The sequence below is a fragment of the Cyanistes caeruleus genome, chromosome 15, assembly GCF_971803275.1.
Source record: "Cyanistes caeruleus chromosome 15, bCyaCae1.hap1.1, whole genome shotgun sequence".
In the NCBI taxonomy this organism is placed as follows: Eukaryota; Metazoa; Chordata; class Aves; order Passeriformes; family Paridae; genus Cyanistes; species Cyanistes caeruleus.
The window spans coordinates 9,789,319-9,812,153 of NC_141715.1; the positions used below are offsets into that span (position 1 = coordinate 9,789,319).

The window sequence follows — 22,835 nt, forward strand, 5'->3', positions numbered from 1 at the left end:
AGTAAAGGGCTATCCATGGGATGATATATAAAATTCCATAAAGCACAAATGTTGCTAATATTTAAAAGTCAAAGCTTTCTGTGGGTGTGTGTGCATACAGATGTCAACACAAGTATTTCATGATCACCAAAATTGCTACTAGCCTGCATCCTCTCTGAATGGCTATTTTTAGGACCTGGCCTTTCATGTGGTATAATGATGTGAATTTTACAAGAGCATTTATAATGTGTTTCATATGGTGTACAGTCCTGGAGAAATTGCTTTGTATCAGAGAAAGTCAAACAAAAACGTTTGAATGTTTATTTAATTTTTTAAAAATTTTATTTCTTATGTTATTGCTTTTGGTTTCAATTTTGGGTTAACACGCATAATCAATTTATCTCTTTATTTAATTTGTCTAAGCACTCCAAGGAATATTCAGCACAACATGATGCAATCTTAACAAAACATCACTTGGACTTCTAAATCCATATATTTTTTGGATGGTGAGATTCCAAATCTGGCAATGCCACAGTCTGTAAGTTACAGCAGGAAGATAAAGCTCAAAGGACTATTTTTGACCTGGGGTTTGGTGGTGTCAGGGGTTGTGCTGTGTCTCCCACTTAGAATCCAAAGACAACAACTCCTCCTCACTATCCCGACTCCCATAGCAGTAATTCCAGGGCAGCAGCATGTAACAAGAATCACCTCATCAGCCTCTCCATGCTAAGAAAAACAAATTTTCATGTGGTAGATCTTACAATGGTTTATTTCCTAAACATGAAAGCAAACTCCACAGTGCCATATCCTCAGTGTCAGAATAAAAATTTCACATTTCTTATCCTTTCTGAGCATTTTGCTGCAAAGAATCTCTTCCCAGCAATTCAAAAAGAGTCTTTTCCCTAGTGCCTTTATAATCACATCCCCCTTATGCCCAGTCAAACACACTTTATGACCTTGGGCTTTCATATTTTACTTTTGTGTGGATCCCATCAGAGCAGAACCTCAGTTTATGCTCATATATATACTACACCTCAGAGCAAACCACAGCAAAAAACAAATTCAACATAGAGCAGACAAGCTGAATCACTTAAAAAAAAAAAAAAAAAAGTCTTTTTTTGGTCAGTCTGTGATTACTATGTAGCTCTTCAAGGCAGACATGTACTTTGTATATTACAGTTCCAGATTTTTCAATGGAACAAAGGAGATACTGTTGAGACTTTTTTTTTTGCCTATCATTTAATCAAATGTAAAGTTGTTATAACCGGAGGGGAAAAGTGCTCTAGATTCTAGTATCCAGCTTTACTTTGGTTTCAAAAACTTACCACAGCATTGTTGAGTTTATTGTTTTCTTTCACAAAATACTAATTTCGGGACCCCGTGAAACACAATGAAGCAGATTCCTTTCACGGCAGCTGAGCTGTGTTCAGCACAGAGGTGGAGAATGGAAAAGGAGCAGTGCTTTAAAGCCATTTTGGTGACCTCTTGCCCAGCACCTCCAGCCAGCAGGATGCTCTGGATGAGGACAGCTGATTTCATCAGGATTTGCTAACCCTTTTACTGACCACATGTCCTGCTTTCTCCATGAACCCTCTTCACACAGAGAATGGTGGTAGAAGAGTCCTTCATTGGGAATGGCCATAAACAGCATGTCCAGAGAAAGGCAATGGGGATGATGAAGGCTTTGGAGCACAAGACTGGTGAGAAGCAGATGAGGGAGATGGGGGAGCTCAGCCTGGAGAAAGGGAGGCCCAGGGGGGACCTCCTTGCTGTCTAAAACCACTTGAAAGGAGGGTAGAGCCAGGTGTGGGGGGGCTTCGCTCTCTTCTCCCAGTAAGAGACAATAGGACGAGGAAATGTCCTCAAGATGCACCAGGGGGACATTCAGACAGGGAAAACTTCTTCACTGAAGAAGCTGACAAGCCCTAGCATAGTCTGTTCAGGGAAGTGGAGGGGTCCTGAAGGGATTTAGATGTGTGGATGTGGCACGTGGGGACACATTTTAGTGGCAGCCTTGTCAGTGCTTGGTTAAAGACTGGACTAATTTTCCAACATAAAGGGCTTCATAATCCTAAATTATAAAGACTCAAAGGCAAAAAACAGTGACAAAGCAGTGCTAAGTTGCTCTGTAAGGAGGTGAAGGTAAGAGTTCTTTGTCCAAGATAACTAACCAAGAAAAAGATCCTGCTGTAATCAAGCCTTAGAGGGACATGATGCAAACCCTTCTTTTATGAAATAAAGTCAGTGGGTTTGTGAGCCACCAGCATGTGCTGAACTGGCAGTCTCATGGTGAGAACAAGACCTTGGTTGATGTTCACAGAGGGTTTGGTCCAGACTTTGCAGGCTCTTTGGACATTCACCCCATGAAACACTCACACTGCCTGGGGCCTGAAGGGAGCTGTGCCCTCTCGGACAGACCACTGGACAAGCCAGCAGAAAGAACAGGCACCCAGTCTTTACTGATTCAGCTGTATTAAAACTAGAAACTAGGAAGTGAACAGCTCTGTATCCTGTATCCAACCCTCTGAGTCACCCATTCGCCTAACAAACCTTTGTTTCATCCTCCAGACACAGAAACTAATGAGCAAGTATCTTGTTATAACCTATTTTTTTAAAGAGAGATTCAAAGAACAGTACATGAAAGAGCCTAGAGGAGGGACTCACATGTCCCCACTTGGCACCAGCCTGGGATTTGATCAGGCTGAAAAGCTTTCCCTGCTGCAGTGGCTCTGCAAAAAATTCAGGAAGCAACTTGTACCTACCCTCCTATTGCTGTGCCCTCCACCCACTACGGGTAAATGATGATGTAAGAGCATGTGTACATCAGGCTGGCAGAGATGCTGACATAAGCCATCTCCTGGCTCCCTGGGCAGTGAGGTGGAATGGCAAAGGCACAGGAAACCAAGGGCACTGAGCAACCTGGTCTAGTGGCTAGTATCCCTGCCTGTGGCAGGAGTTGGAATGTGATGAGCTGTTAAGGTCCCTTCCAACTCAAACCATTCTGTTCCTACGAAATGAGCAGGAAACAGGAAAGGAGCTGCAGCAGCAACCATGGCCAAAGCCTCAGAGGGGTAGGATGAAGAGAAGCTCCCACAGTGGCCATGCCTTCAAGAAGACAGTTCTGGCACCTAGTCCAGTTCAAATCAATGAAACAGACAGGGGAAGATAATCCTTGTTGAGGAAATTGTGACTCACACATGGTGCAGGAGATTTTAGTAAGTGAAGACCAGCACATACCTATTGTTCACCCAAACCCACTCTGCCCAGCACAGCCTACCCATGAGAGTAACAATGCTCAGAAGTGCCCAGGTCCTTCCTCACCTTCTCTATGGTGAACTGGCAAGGGGGCTCAAAGGCCATCCCACAGGAAAGATAAAATTTGGTCTTGATGAATCACAGCCAAAAGGCAGATAAAGAACTGCAGATGTGAAATTACTGGCAAGCTGTAGATGCTTCCTCAAAACTGTTGATGTTCCTCAGCACAGGGCTCTGCTCTGCCCATAACCATCATGCCATGTACACACAGACACACACAGTCCACACCAGATTGCCATCTTAGGTGCGCAGCTCACACCACCCCATATCCCAAAATCCTGCTTCTCTTGCAGATCACGCTACAGATAGAGAGGGTTCAGCCTGTGATTAGGATCTGGGCCTATGCAGAAGATCTCTGACAGCAGGCAAGAGAGTCATGCCTCTGGAGCCAGTAATGTCTGTTTAGTCACAGGAACACACGCGGTGTTACTGGACCGGGTGCCTCGGCAGAGCAAATGCCAGCACATCCCACTGCATGGATTAACCAGGGTTTTCACCCCAGTGCAGGAATTTAATGGTGCCAATGGAATCATGGCACGAGAGGGACCACAAGCTGTGAGACAACACACACAAGTGAGCACGCTGCAGAGCCGCTCTTGCTCCCCCTTCTCTTAGTTACAGCTTTGGATACCAGACCAGCTCTGCACTTTTCATCTTGGACATGCCATGTGCCACTTAAACCCAAATCACTTTGTTCTCCACAGTTAAAAATTTCAAAGCCACTAATCATTAACATGGATGAGCTTTGGGAACTTGAGTTGATGCTAAGTTTTCGCTTTTCTCTCCAGATTCTCAACCAGTCAAGCCCATACAATTTCACAAACAGCAATGGTTGGAAATTTGCAGGAACAGTTCCTCTACCATACATATCTCATAGCAACTCCCTGCCAACAAAGCATCCCATGCCTGGGAAGCCGTTCCAGGGTAGCCTGTGAAGGAATCCCAGTGGGAGACCTGATATTGTTGAACTGTCTGAATCATGTGCACACTTATTCACACGCACAGATTTACATAAAACTTGCTTTTGATTCCCTGTGACATTTTGCTTTATCTTTTTTTCATTCCAAACAATTAAAAAAAAAAGTTATATTAGACCACACACATCCAGTGCTGTATCATGTCGCTGCTTCTTAAGCAGAACTCTCTAATTTATTTCAAAGGGAAGTTCTGCTTCAAAATTGAGGGTGTGATATGAACTCAGAAATTAACACAAGAATTTTCCTTGGGGGGAACCAAGACTGAATCAGACATGCAATAAATGACCTCGTAAGCTCTGTGCCTTGGTACATCCACGTATCCAAAACTGTGCTTTAACATAAAATATTATTTCCACCATTATCTTGTTTCAAGCTAGGTAGAAGAGCTGAAAGAAGTGTATTTGCTTTGGTCAGGAACAAATTACTCATCTGTCTGAATGCCAGGAGGTCCATCAACACCCATCGCACTCCCAGCGCTTTCTGCTGGGAACGTAACGATTCGTGGGGACAGGGAACCATCCCGGCAAGGTCTCGCACTGCAAGCCCTGCTGCCAGGGAACCTGGCTGGGATGCTGCTCTCCCACAGCAGCAGGCACTGCTGGGAACACACAGAGCTACTGTTGGCTTCCAGCTGCCCTCCTTCCTCCCTCCACACACCATCTCTGGAGAGAGATGCAGCAGTCCTCTCACAGCAGCAAATCCCCATCACACGGTGACGTGAGTTTTCCCACTGGTTTCAACAAGATCAGAACTCAACACAGGAAAAAGCAATATTAAACTATTGCCCTGACAGTGCAAGTCAGGACAGAAAGGCAGAGAAGCAGCTGAGCTGCAGATTTCCAGCTGCTGTGGGGGCCACAGTCTCCTCCAGCAGAGGGATGGAGCAGCCTTGGGGAAGGGGATGCAGCAGAAGCAGCCACGTCCTGGGGCTCAGCTACTGCTGCTTCAGCTTCTGTCCAGCCAAGAGCAGCCCTACACTGCAGCTCCATACTTTCTGACTTTGTGTTAGACATTTGGGCCCCGTGGCCCCAGGCCAGCAGTAACTGCACTTTCATCTTGCCCTGCCCAAGGGGACATTTCATACCCTCTGAACAAGCTCAAAGAGTCCAGCGGACCTCGGGAACCAGGCTCTGAAAAGCAACATTATTTTTGAGTCCTGCTGTCTTATTTGGGGACTTCAGCTGTGCAGGACTGTGGAGTACCCCCACTCTTCTAATCTCATGTAAGCTACGGTTTGACAACTTAGTAATTAAGGAAATGAAGTAGTATCTATTTTCCAAAGAAAAAGAGGCTCTTGCACTTCTTTTTCTCCCACAGACAGAAAGTCCAGTGCCTCAGCTGTACATATAAAACATTTTAATCCTGCCTTTACGCTACTCACACACTCACCAAATGCATCTGAAGTACATAGGAGGTGTGAGGAGCTCCCCTCAGATCTCTCCCATCAATGGGAGCAGGGAGACCTCATGCCCTATATACAGGGCAGCATGGCTCATTCCCCTATTTTATAAACCTATTTACAAAAAGAACTTAAAGGAACTTATAAGAGCTCCTTTTACCATTTAACTACCACATAGTACAAGATATAACAATGTTCAGAAAACCCCCTCAGGTCTAAACTCAATTATACAACTGTAGCAAGAAAAATATTTTAATCTGATCAAAGTGTTAACATGTTTGACCATGTCTGACCTCTAATGTTTGTAACCACCTAAAAGGCTGCTGTTCTTACTAAGGATGTACCTTAATTTGATTTAAAGTCATTTGTACTATTTAAAAAAGGATATAGTTTTATGATTTTATATTTAATTTAGAAAAACAGTTCCTCAACTTGTTCATATTCTTTGGAAGTTTCTTGCAGATTTTTAACCAATAAGTTCTATGTATTTCATTCTGGGAAAAGCTGGACTTTGAATAAGATGGGATAAACCGGAGCCTTGAAGCACCACACACACAACAATTGAGAGCCAGGTGAGAAAAGGCTCTCCTGGGGCCTTGCAGAGTGTCAGGATTTCAGATGCACACACAGGCTATGCCAAGATGCTCTTTAACCCTTGACTGTGTGCCCTCCCCAGCCTGGCAGCTGATGGGCTCACAGCTCCCAGAACAAGGGACCTGGGCTCAGCCCTCTGCCTTGTCCTCAGCTCCAGAGGCACCCTCACCCTGCCCATGCCCCCAGCAACAGCTCCACTGCCACTGCAGGAAACCTGTGCCTGCCCATACCAGCAGCACTCCAGCTGAATCATCCCACACTGGCATTTGCCACCTTCAGCCAAGGAGAGCCACCCACGCTCCTGCCACCCCCTCTGCTACTGGCTGTCCAGGGAGCATCAGCCAGACTCGCTGTGGCTGCTGATGAACCCAGCCATCTTCAGAGCATCCCTCTGAAGCAGCAGAAGAGCATGTAAAATAACATGGCTGGGTGTGTTTTGGTAAAAAGAGGCAATTTTGGCTGGGAGATGTGGGGACTGAGCAGGATGCTCGGATTAGCAGCATAACAGGTAGTGTTACAAACACCTTGAGAGAAACAATGCAAAAGTGGTGCTGCTGACAAAATCAGAAAGAAAATAGGAAAACAGCACCCTGGTGCTGCTGGTAGCAACATACCCAGCCTGGCAGGTGCTGGAGCCAGTCCAGAGCCACTTGCAGCTCCCTCACAGGGTTCATGGGGAGCCCACCAAAAAACAAAAAAGTGGTTTTACCGAGCATTGCAGGGCAGGCGTTCAACCCCAGCCTTGGTGCCAGCTGCTCAGTGTCTTTCAGGGAGTTACACTCTATTTTCAATCAGGTAAATTACTGTTTTCAATGTAAAGCCCTGACAGTTTGCCAAAATACTCCCGGTTTAATTTTTTAATTGATTTTTTTTTTTAAGATTCTAAAATTAATCCTACTTGTAAACAACTGTTTCCAGGAAGCCTCATTAACCAAAATACAATCTCCACTATCAAGTGCATGCATGATTGTGATATGTAATCCTATTCACTCAGGCAACCCTCCTCCCCGACTCTTCTCATGCTAAAGTGTTAATTAAAAACACTTTTATGGATGGTTAAGTATCTGCAATCTTTGGTCACAGATCTGACCTCCTCAATTATTGGAAGCAGACACCAGATTATAGCACACACTTTATATAATGTACACAGCAGCAATAAATCTATATGAGAGCAATCCATAATTTACCATGATAACCTCAGCACAGTCAATAGAAATACAAGACAAAATTGCTCAGAATAATATACTGAAATAGTTATTGTAATAGATTTAAAACCTGCAAGACCAGCCTTCATCTGAGGAAGAAATCTTCGCTGTCTGCTAGGTAACAGATTTTTACCTGAAAACATCAAATCAGCTCTTCATAAACCACAGCAGGATCCAGACAGGCCTAAAGGAAGCTGTTTGAGGCACTGGGTGATTTTGCTGGAGATGGGATCATTCCTTCTATTCTACTTATGTCCTCTCCCCTTCAAGTTCTGCAGTCTATTTACTCCTGTCTGCTGCTCTGACAACAACTGCTTGGATTTTATTCTGTTATGAAGGGAAAAGGTGATTCCTTAACCTACAATCTACTTTATAGCCTAGCTGCTAATAAATAGACTATTGCACTTTGCTGCCCATGTAGGAAGAGTTTAAGATTAAAAGAATATTCCACCAGAGCAAAAAGATGCTGGACTAATATAACTGTGGATTTACCCAGATTCTATCTGAGGTAGCAAATTAAGCGTGTTTACATAAGACAAATTTAAAAGCATTTAAAGTTTATCAGGAAGAGAACAGCGCAATATTTTGAGGAATAAGAGGGATATCTGGTATCTGGATAAGGTGGGAAGCACCAGAAAAAATGCTTATTTGGGTTACAACTATGTAAGTTGGCCTTGCCCTGCAAACACATATTTTCTTGCTGTAAACTGAAGGAAGACTTAAAAATTTAGGGATAAATCCTCAATATCTGCAAACTTCAGCAAAGTTCCAGCAATATTCAGCCAGGAAAACTGAATCCCCTAGGAAAAACTGTGTGGGGTACAAGCAGGCTCTTGCAGGGACCTGTCTCCTGCTACCCAGGCCATCTGGGTCAGGTGTGAGGGTACAGCACTGACTTCCACAAATAGAATTATTTGTGTTCATACTTGTTTGTATAATTGTTGAGTTTCATACTCCACAATCCATCCATTTTTCATAAAACCAGTTTACATCCTACCCCTCCTGTGAACAAATGACCAGAATTAAGGACAGGTTTATATATTCTTTTAAACTTTATCCCTTTTAAAGGTTAAAACCTGAACCTGAAACAAAGCAAATTACATTCTGTCCTCACCTGCTGATGGCTAATGCAGAACAATGTCTGCCACAGATGCAGCAGTGCCTGCTCCCAGGAGCGACACCAGCATTCACTGTCTGCTGCAATGTCAGAACATTATTTTCTCAAGTTCTGATCAAGATGGTGATGGGAAAAGGCAGCTTTTATATAGAAAACTTTAGTTAATCATTCAAATAGCAAAACCTAGAAACATGAGAACATACAGAATTACTAAAGCTGATTTAAACTGAGAGGGAAAAACTTTACAGGAAGAAGATGGGAATAGTCCTCCAGCACGAAGCCTCTTCCTAAAAAACACTATTGCCATTTTAGAAACACAAGATCCATTTCCTGGGCCATCATCCACAACAGAGCCCTAACACACAGCATGCCAGAACTTGGCTGTTTTACAGGCAGGTTCAAGCTCAGCTGCAAGACATATCCCTGAACACAAACACAAAGACCAGGAGCTGCTCCCTCCAAAGCCCGTGACCCAGAAAAAGGAAGGGACACTCCTCCATGAGATAGTAGGATTCGATTCCTGTAAGAGTGAAGCCAAACCTAGAGGACAAGGAGACTGGAAAAACAGTTCCTCCAGCCAGTTCAGAGTGAGGCAGGCGCTTCCTGCCAAGCATCTCTCCCCCTTCCCACTGCTTTTCCTTTCAGCTTGGACAGAACAGTGTCCAGGTATTTCAGAAACCGGGCTCCAACTTATCAAGAAAAAAGCCAGTGTAGGTGCCTGCACAATACCTGCAACATACTTCAGCAGTGAGAGAGGCCACAAAACTTCTCCATAAGGAGAGGAGGAACTTACCAGAGGTGACATAGATCCATTGGGCAGATACGGATCTGAGAGCATCAGGAAAGGGTAACCAGAATAGGCAGATCCTTTATACATCCCTGGGTCCTGATGTTTCATACCTGCTGAAATCAATGTTCCCTGTAAGAATTTGTCTTATTACAGGTGACTCCTCTGCCTGTCGGGGGTCCCCAAAGAGGTTACAGCACGTTGTTGGAATCTTTTTGTCCCATACTCCTCAGAGGAGGTGTTGGCGAGTGCCAGGGTCCCCCATGGGTGCCGACTCCCACAGTGAGGACACTGGGAAGCCTCGGTGCTGTCAGGAGTAGCTTTCCCGCTGTGGTGACCAGACTGGCATCCCTCCCTCCCAAAGGTGTCAGGGTGCTGGGCTGGGGAACCGGGGGGTCAAGCACTAGACGGGGAGCACCGGGGAAGGCCAGCGGGAACCGGGAGCGGGGGACACACAGAGACATGCAGAGGTTGCGGTGACTAACCATCATCCATGTGGTCCGGGAGCTTCTCCTGGTACACCCTCTGCGGATCCTGCGCTCTCCGGAGGGCCTGCACGGGGAGGAGAGAGAGGGGCAGCGCGGGGGCGTGGGGCGGGGGCGGCGGTGGGGCGGGGGGCTCGGGGCCGCCGTGCGGGGCCGCTCCGGCCCGCCTCACCTCGCCATCGCCGGCGGCCGGGCTGCCGCTGCCCTCGGACTCGTTCACCAGCGAGGACTTGAGGTCGGCCAGGTCGCGCTCGGTGAAGGCGTTCTCGGGGATCTTCTCCTCCTGCTCGCCCTCGTCCTTGAAGGCCAGCATCTCGTCCGTGGCGCCCAGGTCGTCCCCGCCGCCGCTGCCCAGCTGCGGCATTTTACTCCCGCCGCTCCCTCCCCGCCGCGCAGTAACTTTCCCGGCGAGTATTGTTCTCCCGGATCAAGCCCTTCGCAATTATGATTTTTTTTTTTTTCTCTCCCTCAATTATTTTTTTTATCCTCCTCTTAAAAAAAAAAAAAATTAAAAATAAAAAAGTAGCTCCCTCTTGATTTTTTTTCTTTTGAAAGTTTTTTCCTCCTTTCCTTTGAACTTTTAAACTTTTTTTTTTTCCTTTAATTTTGTTCCCCTTTTCCAAATTCCCTTTAAATCCTTCCTTTAGAAAAAAAAAAATAAAAAATGAGAATTGTTTTTCCCTCGTCACTCTTTTCTTTGCCCCCCCCCCACCCCTTCTTCCCTCCCCGCTCCGGCGGTCGCGGGGGGCTCGGCCGGCTGCGGGCGGGCGGGCAGGGGTCGCGGGATGCCGGGCTCCACGGGCCCCCCCGTGCCGCCGCCGCCCCCCGCCCTCCGAGCCCCGGCAAGTTTGGCTGGAGCAGCGGGCGCCAGCGGCTGGCGGAGCTCGGAGCGCCCGGTCCGACTGCGAGCGCGGCGGCGCGGCGGGAGAGCGCTGCGACATCAAAGCGGCCGCCGGGTGATTGGCAGCGCCGGGGCGGGGCCGGGGCGGGCACACACAGGGACACACAGACACACGGACAGACAGACACACACACACAGGGACACACGGACACACGGACAGACATACACACACAGGGACACACAGACACACGGACAGACAGACACACACACACAGGGACACACGGACACACGGACAGACACACACACACAGGGACACACAGACACACGGACAGACAGACACACACACAGGGACACACGGACACACGGACAGACAGACACACACACACAGGGACACACGGACACACGGACACACGGACACACACAGGGACACACAGACACACGGACAGACACACACACACACAGGGACACACAGACACACGGACAGACACACACACACAGGGACACACAGACACACGGACAGACACACACAGGGACACACAGACACACGGACAGACAGACACACACACAGGGACACACGGACACACGGACAGACACACACACACAGGGACACACAGACACACGGACAGACAGACACACACACAGGGACACACAGACACACGGACAGACACACACACACACAGGGACACACAGACACACGGACAGACAGACACACACAGGGACACACGGACACACGGACAGGCATACACACACACAGGGACACACAGACACACGGACAGACAGACACACACAGGGACACACGGACACACGGACAGACATACACACACACAGGGACACACAGACACACGGACAGACATACACACACAGGGACACACGGACACACGGACACAGGGACACGGACACACGGACAGACATACACACACAGGGACACACGGACACACGGACACACACACACAGGGACACACAGACACACGGACACACGGACACACACACACAGGGACACACAGACACACAGACAGACACACACACACACAGGGACACACAGACACACGGACAGACATACACACAGGGACACACGGACACACGGACAGACAGACACACACAGGGACACACAGACACACGGACAGGCATACACACACACACAGGGACACACAGACACACGGACACACACACAGGGACACACAGACACATGGACACACAGACACACGGACAGACATACACACAGGGACACACAGACACACGGACAGACACACACACAGGGACACACGGACACAGGGACAGACATACACACAGAGGGACACACGGACACACGGACACACACACAGGGACACACAGACACATGGACACACACACAGGGACACACAGACACACGGACACACGGACAGACACACACACGGACAGACACACGGGGACACAGAGGGACACACAGACACGGACTGACACACACACACAGACACACACATGGACAGACACACACACAGGGACACATAGACACAGACACGGACAGACACACACATCCAGAGGGACACACAGACACACGGACACACGGACAGACTCACACACACACTTTGTGCAGCCCCGGGTGTGTGTGCACATCTGTGACACACACGGGTATGCACACGCATCTCTGCTCGCACCTTTGCACACACACCTGTGCCTACCTGTGTGCACACGTGGATGTGCCTGCTCACTCATCTGAGCCCCGTGCACATCTGTGCCCATCCACGCTCCTGCACACACCTCTGTGCACACACACACCTTAGCACAAGCTCACCTGCACCCAGGCGTGCGTGCCCACAGCTGAGCACGCACCTGCACACCGCAGTGCTCACTCATGCCCAGAGCTGCACCTGCACATCTCACACCCATCCACACATCCGTGTGTGTGCACACATCCACGTGTGCACGGCCTGCTCACACACATCAACACGTCTCAGGGTGTGCACGGCCCCACACACGTCTCCACAGGTGTGTGTGTACAGCTGCACACACACACACACCCCTGTGTGTACACACAGCGTGCACATCTGCACATCCGACACACGGCAGCACTCACACGGCAGCACACGGCAGTGGGATCCGCACACAGCTCCAGACACACCAGCACAAAAGAACACATCATGTACGCATCAGCACGCACAGCTCCACATCTGGCATGCACAGACATCTGCATGCACACATCTGCACACACAAACACGTCTCACATTCACCTGTGAATCGACAAGCACAGATAGCAGCACATGACTAAACATACAGGACAGGAGGCCATACGTGGAGCTGTGGACACACACTGGGCACGTGTGCCCACTCTGAGACAGCAGGACGTGTGTGTGCACACAGGCACACCTCAGCACGTGTGGCTGTGTGCTGAAACTCCTCGTGGTGTGTGTACAAACACACCTGCAGCGTCAGGACACGCGCGTGTGCGCGGATGGACAGGCACCAACATCCTCACACACCCACTGAGACTCGTGTGTCCGAGCACAGGCACACACAGCACACGTGTGTGCACACACCCACACAGCTGTCCAGCTGTCCATTCCCAGCTGTGGCTGCAGACACACCCGTGTCACCCGTGGGTGCCACCGCTGCGCTCCCCTGGCACAGGTGACGCTCCAGCCACCGCACCCTCGGCCCCTTGGGAGCACAGACATGACGTGGGGTAGCAGAAAATTATTAGTTTTCCTGCCTGGCCCCGAGGGTCAGGAAACAAGAAATTACCATCTTCACAGCCCGTTTTGAAGGCACTAGACACTTGTGTGTCGGCGTCGGAGGGTTTTTTAAGCAGTTCCCATGGAAAAGGAAACTCCCCATCTCTTCTGATCACACACGACAGGTCCTGTGCATGTCTCCAGTAGCTTAAAACAACACACCGATATTTATTTTCCTTAATTAAGATTGCATAAGATAGCCCTGGGTCCTGGAGACTTTGCTACAGACTGTAATGACGCCATGTAAATTGTTTTTTATGACCCAATATACAACATATTGTCACATTCAGCCCTTGAATAGGAAGCTAAAAATCTTGGTCCCTATTTTTCTTGTTAATTAGGGTATTATTACTAGGGATATAATCTCATTACTTTTTGGGGAGGAGAAGAACTAGCTGGAGCCACTTTGAAAAGTACTTGAATATATTTAAATGCAGCAAAATCTGTCTTTCTGCTAATTGCTGATTTTGCATGACATAGAATTATTGTTCTGATTTTGGGGCACAGTTGATGCCAGGCTGAAGATGTGAGAGGGGAAGGATGCTGTTTGCTTTTCTCCTGCTCAGTTTTCTCCTCCAAATGAATGAGCTGCCCCATAGGAAACTCCGTCGGCAAATTTCCATTCTTTTAAACATCCCAAAAATAAAATAAGATGCAGCCACTTTGAGGAATAATCATTTGAATGAAATATTTGCTACTTTAAGATTTTTTTCCCCTTCTTTCAGATGATCCTCTTGTTTTGCATGTGAAAAAAATCGTCTGAGATTTACAGCCCTCCCAAATGGAGATAAAGCCTTGGCAATGAGTTGGAAACCTGTTGTAATCTGTGATCCAGGAAACAAAGAGCCTCATTAATGCAGAGACTTTGGTGAGCCTTTGATGTTAGCTAGCATAGCATTCACTCTCAGTTCCATTTGCATTTAAACATTCATAAAAACATCATCTCTGCTTCCTTTGCCTTAAGCAATTTAGGAGTAAAGTATAGCTTCTATTTAAAGAAACCCACTGTGGTGAGGCTTAGAATACAAATATCACATAATCTTCAAGCAGAGCAAATATTTTATCCTACATTTCTGGTGGGCACATTTAATAATATTATATGTAAGACCCAAAATAAAACATCCATCTTATTTTCATTAACCTTACACCACATATTCAAGTCAAAAGAGAAAACGGGCCCTGTTAATTTTAAATATACTACATACCAATTTGTGGAAGTAAGAGAATCCACAGGATTTTACATTATTGACAAGACCTGAATTTTTGAAAACTGCATGCCTACAGCAACGTGCCTAAATCTGTATTTAGGCACACAACACTGAAAATTGTTAACAAGGTCATTTTTATATATATACATATATATATATATATATATATATATATATATATATATATATGTATTTTTTTTTTTTCTGGACTGCAGAATCTTCATCCTGGTTTGAAAATGGAATAGAAAAAGATTTTTTTATTATTTTTTAATTTTTATTTTTAATATAATCAGAGGAGGAAAATACAAAAAAAAAAAAAAAAAAAAAAAGGATAAATCTAACATGTGAAGATTTTCTTGATGAGAAGATGAGAAGGCCCTGTTGCTCCCAGATGGCATCCTGAGGGAATGGCAGTACGTGGGGAATTTGGGGAATCACTTAGAAAGCAAAGGCCTGTCTATATTATTATCTTCATAAGTATTATTCCCCAACACACGTAGAAGAAGCGGAAAAGTACAAAAAATACTGAAGCTGGCTTGACTTGATATTTGGAAATATTCAGCTGGTGTTGTCCATGTTCCCTGTACCCTTAAAAATAACTAAGCAATGGAAATTGATCCCGTGTCACATGGGGAGTTCTTGATATTCCCCTTCTTACGAGTAAATACAAGGAAATCTTTAGGTTTGGTGCCGCGAGTCAGCACAGCCTGACTGGTGTTTGAAGCATTATAAGCAAGTTTCCTATATGATGAATATCCAAAATTAAAAACTGAAATGGAAAACACTTAAAACCAACTTTACCTTGGATAAAATATTTCTGGAGCTTGATCAAAGGAAAACAAAAAGCCTGGCTTACTTGTCAGATCATATCTGTACTGAACTTCAAGGTTTGATTTGTATTATTTACATGGAAAAGGTCCCAAGAAACCAATTTGGCACTAAATATCTTCATTACGTTTTTTCACTTGTATGGGTGATTAAATCAATCTACAGTTCCTGTTTAAATTTTTTTTTGAAAGGTGCAGCCATCTGTGAATTGAGGAGCTTTTCTGATGTCATCTTTGTGCTTCAGACATACTTTCCCCACTTCCTTTTAATTTTTTTTTTTTTAATAAAGAAACTTTTAAAGGACCATTTTTACTTTACTGTTAGAGTTTCTAGCTGGCCTTCCAGTAACTGTTTAGAATTAAGAGTGTATAGTAAGTTTTTAGAACATTTTAACTGTAACACCTGCAGGTAACAGTAAACCAGATTAAAATATAACCAAGTCTGTCTGTGAGTCCGCCTGTACCTCATCCTGCTTTTATCAACATGTTCCCTGAACGCTGTGTGTGAAACTCAGCACATGTATTTTGTACCATGCTATGCACAGCAGCACTGTGTGGTTTTACACGTTAAAGTGAAGCCTCTCCTTTAAAGTCAATGTAAATGTTGCCACTGACTTCTCTGAGTCTAGGGCTCCAACTTCTGTGCTTTAAAAGGGCCTTCCTTGGGTTTATTTAATTTAGGGTTTGGTTTTTTTTATATTATTTTTTATTTTTTCATTTTAATTGATCAGTTTGGAGTAGTCCCATTTTACTCTTTGGACACATTTTGTCCTCACACACAATGTGGGTAAGGGACACATCTACTCCTGGCAGGTTAAACATCCTACATCAGCTTTCCTATTTCATTGTATTTGCAGCAAACATGTTGCCCTGATATGCATATACAAATCCAAATATGCTTTAATTCAAACCCAGATTTATTTCAGCTTTTTTTTTTTTTTTTTTTTTGCCTCTTAATCATTCTCCACTAACAGAAGAGCCTTCTAAATATTTACCATTCTTTTGGAGAGCCACGTTTGGAGACAACCATCCCATAAGGATGGCTTGATTGATAGATTGGCAGTGCCAGCGTTTCAGATGAGACGGATGAAAACTTCTGTGTGGGATTCCAGCTGGGAGCAGGAGCTCCTGGAGGACAGGCTGGTACCAGCTGAACTAATCCTGGCAAGTAACCAACATAAATCAGGCCACTGAAAGCTCTGTTTTGCCCAAAGGGGTTTACATTGGTGCAATTACCTCAGCATAGTTATGGCAGGAACATTTCCTTAGTCTAGACAAGCTCTAATACGTAAAATAGATCTATCGTTTGCGACTGAAACATCCCGACCCAGCTGAGGCCAGGGGAAAGCCTCGTGTTCTCCTTTTCTCCACTGGTGTGTGCCCAGGTACAGCAAGATTTGGGGCTGGGCTGGAGCATCCTTCAGGTTGGTTGGTCTGTGACAGAAAAAAAGGATCAAGCAGTGGCTCAGCCATTTCCTGATTGGATTCACTCTTGATCTTGAGGGATTTTAAGTGTTTATTTGACTTTGTGCATTGATCTAAATGTACTTAATGTACTTCCCTGCCAGCTGCCAGAAGTTTGCTTTTAAACTACCAGCAGAAAATTGACTCCCTGACACTGCAATATTTAGGTTGCTTTCGAATATCTACACACTTTTCTGGAAATGCTTCCAGCTGTTGGGACTGAAGACTCCATTTTTCCCCTTTGGGATTCAAGTAGCAAAGGTAGTGCAGACTGCTGACTTGGGCCAGCATCCTGCTTTCTCCAGGAAAGAGGATAATCTCCCTCAAAAGACTTCATCAGATGTTAAAAACCTCGTGTGAAATCCATTTTGGAACATGTGATCTTTGGATCACTCCCTGTGTGTACAGCACAACATGGCACAAGCCATCATCAACTCTCCCAGTTTTTGTATTTTTACCCTCTATTCTGATTTTGTCAGACCATCTCTTCAGGCAATTTTCACTTAACAAGTCTTTTCTTTGTTCCTGATTCCCATAATACTTCAGATTATTAAAGGATTTTAAAAGACTAATCTATTTTTCACTCTGTGTGTTTTGTTCACCTCTTGCTGTTGGAACTGGACCAGGCAACTGGCATTGCATTTAATATTTCTTATTACTCTCACTGTCAGGTTCTCAGGCGCTTGCCCAATGTTGAAAGATCTGAGTTTCAAACAGGAAGGAACATGTTTATTTGTTTACAAAAACACTTTTCCAGGGCTGCATCCTGTGGTCACACAATCATCCAAGGAGTCCCTGCTCCAATGACTCATGCCTCTAAATTAAAAGGACCCATGAAGATGGGTTTGCAGAATCACACTCCTTTCTTCCACCTATTTTTATATAAACCATAGGGAAAATTATATTGATTTTTGGGTCTATAAAACTTGATTTTTTTTACCAAACCAAGGTACAGGGCTCATTTTTTCTCTTAAAATGCCCTTCACATTTTAAGCAAATCCTTACAACCCATTGGAAGTAGCTGCGCATTTGCTGCAATTCACATAAAGTACACTTTGTCCTGGGATTCCTGTTTGAACACTGGATGGGACAAAGTACAGGAGAAATCCAAATATTGTTGTTTTAGTTCAGTCTCTGCTCAGACCTGCTGTCCAGGCTGCAGCTGAGCCTGCCTAAGTGCTGGTGAGCCAGACCCATCTTCCAACTGCTTCTTCCCTTGTGTATCTCCCAGCAAAGGTGTTCATCAGACAGGACAGTGATTTCCCACATAGGCACTCCCTGGCTTGCTTTTGTCTGAAAGAGCTAATTTCTAAAGGACAGCTCTGGTGTTAAGAGTGGAGGGAAGTGGTGGATTCACCACTCCTGGCACCTCCTGTTCAAAAACCAAGTGATTGTGACACTTTGGAGTATGATTTCATGTGCATGGCACTATTCAATTGAAAGTTGTTCTTGATGATCCTGGAAGTATTTTCTAACCTTAATGATTCTGTGATTCTATGATTCATTTGGAAATCTTAGGATTCATTTGGAAAAATCTGGTTTAGGGAGATCAGAACAAGAATCATTGCTGACAATTGGCTGGATAGCAGCAATGAACTGCTGAAGTGAGTGGCTGACAGTGAAACTGGCTTTAGTTGTGGTCACCTGGGACATCTGAATGGAGAACTGCTCTTTCTGGGTGCTTGAGAGGGCAGTAAAAGGAACAAGACCCAAACCAGAGGCTGCTTCACCAAGTACCTGCAGGGACTGGTGCTTCTGAGGAAAAGGGGAAAGGGTTGGCTGCATTTTTCTCTGTGATCCCCACATTAGCACATCAAACTTCTGCAGAACAGGGCTGGAGGCTTTGGCAGCTCCTGCCTTACACCAACACCCGTTTGAGTCCCATGACTGAAAGCCCTTCCTGAGCCTTTGCAGCCTGACCAACTCCTCCCCAGTGCCAGAGCCATGAAGAAAGAAAGGGAGAGAAATGGAAGCAGCTTCTAGGAAGTGAGAATAAAAGGAAATTGTCAGGATAATGGCGGTGGGATGGAGTGGCCAGAACAATGTCTAAAACTGATCCATGCGATGTGGGGTGTATTGGCCCCTTCTGATACATCCAGCATCACTCCAGACCCATACCAAAAGATGAGTTTTTTCTGCACAGGTTTTTGTTTTTGTTTTTTCATGATTGTTAATAATTGGTTGTGAAAAGAAAAATAAAAAATTGAAGAGATGAAGGGGAAAATGAAGCAGGAAAAAGAATATGGGATTATGGGGATGCTGAATTTATAAATGTTCACACCAGAATGATTGAAAGAAAAAGGAGGAAAGAACTGAACTTGTTTTAAAATCTGAAGTCATCAAGACTTTCTGTTAATGAATGGAGAACACTTCATTTCTGGCTTGGAATATATTTTTATTTATTTTGCAGACATTATTTCTTTCAGATCTTTACTGATGACTTTCTCAAGACACACAATGAACCAGAGTGAGCTTGTCAGCATCGTGCTTTTCTGTCCTTCAGACTGAAAAATGAAAGGAAAGTGAGGACATGTGAAAGCGGAAGAGAGGATTATATTCCTGTATCATTTATGACACTCCCTCTATCCTTGATATTTCCCTCTTGCCAACAGATTCATCACTTCCCCCAGCTCAAATGGATGTGGAGGACCTTGAGCAAAGCACAGCAGGGCTGCTCCTACCAACTTCTCAGCGCTTCCAAAGTGGCTATAAAGAAACCAGATTAAAGCAGCATTAAAAGCTGTACAACAAATCCTACCATATTAAGCAAGACAATTCTAATAGCTGTTTTGGGCTAACTGAACAGAAGGGGTGCCTTGGAGTTGAACTGCATGTTTCAACAGTATGTTGTTCTGAAAAGTGTTGTATATGTGCCGACATCCGCTGCTGGCATGTGTACAGACTGAAGCTTGCCAGCTCCTCCTAATCTGGAAAGAGGAGACATCCAGTGTTAAATACATGTGTCATCACTAGTCATTCCCTCCCTCCCCCCAAATTTTATCATGTGGTTGTGCAACACATTTGAACCAAGTCAGCCCATTTAGTTTAGATGAACTTGGGCCAAGTAACTGTACTGGAGCTGACTTCAGAGGCTTGAGAGGAAACACTGGTGTAGCTCTTCCATAAGTAAATGCAAACACTGTGTTCTGCTCCTTATTCTACTCCTGAGACAAAGGCCTTTTGGTAGGGTTGCTGTTGGAGGGAGGGAGAGCCCCTGAGAAAACAAACAAACTGCAGCTCATTGCATCATATGATTTTGGCTCCCATCGTGTTAAACCTTATAGGCAAAACAAGGTCAGGTCTAAGCAGGGCTTACAAAGGGGACTCCAAGGAAACCCATGCTGCAAGGGGTGGTTTTGGTGACTCAGTGGGTGACACGGATTCTTCTGAGTCAGGATTGAACCAGTGTTCTCGCATGACGTTAGCACACCCGAGCTTAGGACGTGTTTTACACTGACAGCCTACTGCTCATGCCAGTGAGGGTCCTAGGACACTTTTGCACTGGTACAGAGGGTGATTTTATTCTCCTGGTTGAAGTACAGCTGTATGAATTGTGTTTTTCCCTTATTTTGTATGGTGTTAGTCATTGCACCCTTTAAGGCTGTGACCATGGTCCCCACCACAGCCCTGAAGTACATCTGGAGCTGCACTTTGAACTCATCAGGTGGAAGTGAACACCTGGCACCTACAGCATCATCTGCACAGTATTTAAGAAGGGGTTTCAGGGCTCCCTCCCTTCCCTCTGACAATGGCTATAGCACCAGTGGTGGGTGAGTTCAGTGATTTAAACAAGCTTGAGTGCTGTCTCCAGGGTCTGGACACACTCCCTGGGGCTCTTGGGGTGACTGGAGCTGTCTTGCATGGCTCTGAACTGCACAAACAGCACTTCACTGTCAATAGGGCGTGCTCAGGAGATACCCACAGCTCTCCTCTGGTTTTTTAAATGGCTTTGGTGTTCTTTATACTGTCCAATAAGTGGACTGAAAACAGAAGCCCTGAATACAGTCAAGATTACAGAGTACATCTTGGTGGAGACTGGTCCAGACTTTAGCTCTTGAGGCCTTCAATTCCAGACTGTATGTGAGTTTATTTCATTAATTCTGGGGTGAATCTGTTCTGATCCAGAATAATGCAGTAGCATCAGATGGAATGATGCCTTTCTGAAGGCTATGGAGATGTGGGAGGTGTGCAGTTGCCATAGGCGGTTTGCTAACAAAAAGAAGCTGTGAAAAGTTTTGGTGATTAGAGAAGAAAGCACAGAAGCAGAGACTTTAGAAGGACAAGAAGAAAAAGTATGTAAAAATGTGATCCCCCATTTTAATGGCTAAACATGAATTATGTTATGAGATGCTTTCATCTTAGTATAGGTTTGCATTCCCCAGCTTTTTATATTTATATATAAATATTTTTCTTGAAGTAAAATCAGCCTAATTGGAAGTAAGAGCCATTCTATGTCGTTTATTTTAATACTCTAATATATTTCCCCTAGTTAATCATTGCTATTTCTAAATATAAATTTCCTTTCCTTTTCTTTCAAGTCACTTAAAATGAAAGGGTCTGCTTTACTCTTTGACCTTCTCTAACAAGCAGACCCTTGAAATGCAGAATTTCCAGAAAGCAAGCTGTAGGAACAACAGATGGATTTAGTAAATTACAGCCTGCAGATGAATTGTATGAAGAGTCTGTTTGGGATGGAGGCTTAAAATACACAGAAATTTTCTGTGCTGTAGCTTGTTTCTTGCTGTCAAACATTGCCTGGTAAATGCATAACTTGTGTGATGTTGGCTTTCTGCGCTGATTGCTTTGTAAAAGCTATTCCATCCCAAATTACCAGCTCTTTGGGTCTCAGCCTACAACCCTACTCAGCCAGGAGACTCTGTCCTCTAGGTATGTTTCGGTATTTTGCATTTCTTTTATTTGCTAAAGCTATTCTGACAGACTAACCCTGATCAGCAGATTCTAAAACCTGTTTGTGGTTTCTCAAGGATATCACAGACAAATTATTAGTGCATGTGTATTTGCAGGACAGGTGACTCCTAAATGATAAAAAATGTAGTTTATAATCAAAGTGCCTAGCTTGTAACAGTAATCTTGAGCTAGCTATTTGCTTATCTCCTAATGTGTTAATCCTTTTCAGGATTAACAACTCATTTTTCAAAAGCATGGTCTTGGTTCTGCAGACCTTGTTGACATAACTAAATCTTTGTGAGTTCATGAGATGTAATTGTGTGCAAAGACTGCAGGAATGGATGGTCACCTCAATAGGTTTCCTCGATGTGATTTAGCTCTTGCTCTGGGGTGTGAAGCTCCATAATGTATGTGATGCAGAGCAGAAGCAGTAAGTTGTCATTGTGATCAAACACAAAGCTTCTGTGGGGAAGAATAAATTATTTGCATGGGTGTGATGAATGCTTGAAGGGAATTTGATAAGTGGCATGTTGAGCACTGGGAAAATTTCTGAATATGATCCACGTTGTTCTTGGCAGTGTCAGAAGCTTAATGTAGGCTATCATCCCTAGCTCTGGTTATTGCACAGTTTTATTAAAGGTCTTACAAAATGAATCTAAGGTAGAATGGCCATCAATATGAGATCAGATAAGCTTAGGGGTTTTTGCATAAATAAGGATTTATTTCTATCTACTCCTGTATTCGTAGGATGGTCAATAATTTTCCTTTTACAACAATTTCCTGTGACACATTTGAGAGTGCAGTCCTTGAAGTCACTTGCAATTAAATCAATGTGTGACAGACTTCAGTGAGTCTCTGCATTGGGGTTTTTGCATGTAGCCTATATTTTTCAATATGGGAGTCTCAGGAATCCTGTCTGCTTGAGCTAAAATATGATTCCCTTTTGTAAGAAAAAGATGCATATGGTAATAACAATCTCATCAACACTTGGGAAGCTCATGCAAAATACCCTCAGTGCTAC

At 44.8% G+C, this 22,835-nt stretch overlaps 1 protein-coding gene across 7 annotated transcripts in view; it reads right to left on the reverse strand.

Annotated features, from left to right (window-relative positions):
- TCF7 (transcription factor 7) overlaps nt 1-10,568 on the reverse strand; it is a 72,106-nt gene extending 61,538 nt beyond the window's left edge. For 2 of the 7 annotated variants that reach the window (XM_086852159.1, XM_086852157.1), the window contains exons 1-3: nt 10,031-10,298; nt 9,859-9,925; nt 9,380-9,489 (exon numbers count right to left, since the gene is read on the reverse strand). In XM_086852159.1, the coding sequence (XP_086708285.1) occupies nt 9,380-9,489; nt 9,859-9,925; nt 10,031-10,222 (369 nt within the window). In that variant the 5' untranslated portion in view covers nt 10,223-10,298. Of the gene's footprint in view, nt 1-9,379; nt 9,490-9,858; nt 9,926-10,030 lie in introns of all 7 variants that reach the window. The other 5 variants (XM_086852163.1, XM_086852161.1, XM_086852162.1 and 2 more) reach the window with 5 other exon arrangements.
- Nucleotides 10,569-22,835: the final 12,267 nt, after the last annotated feature.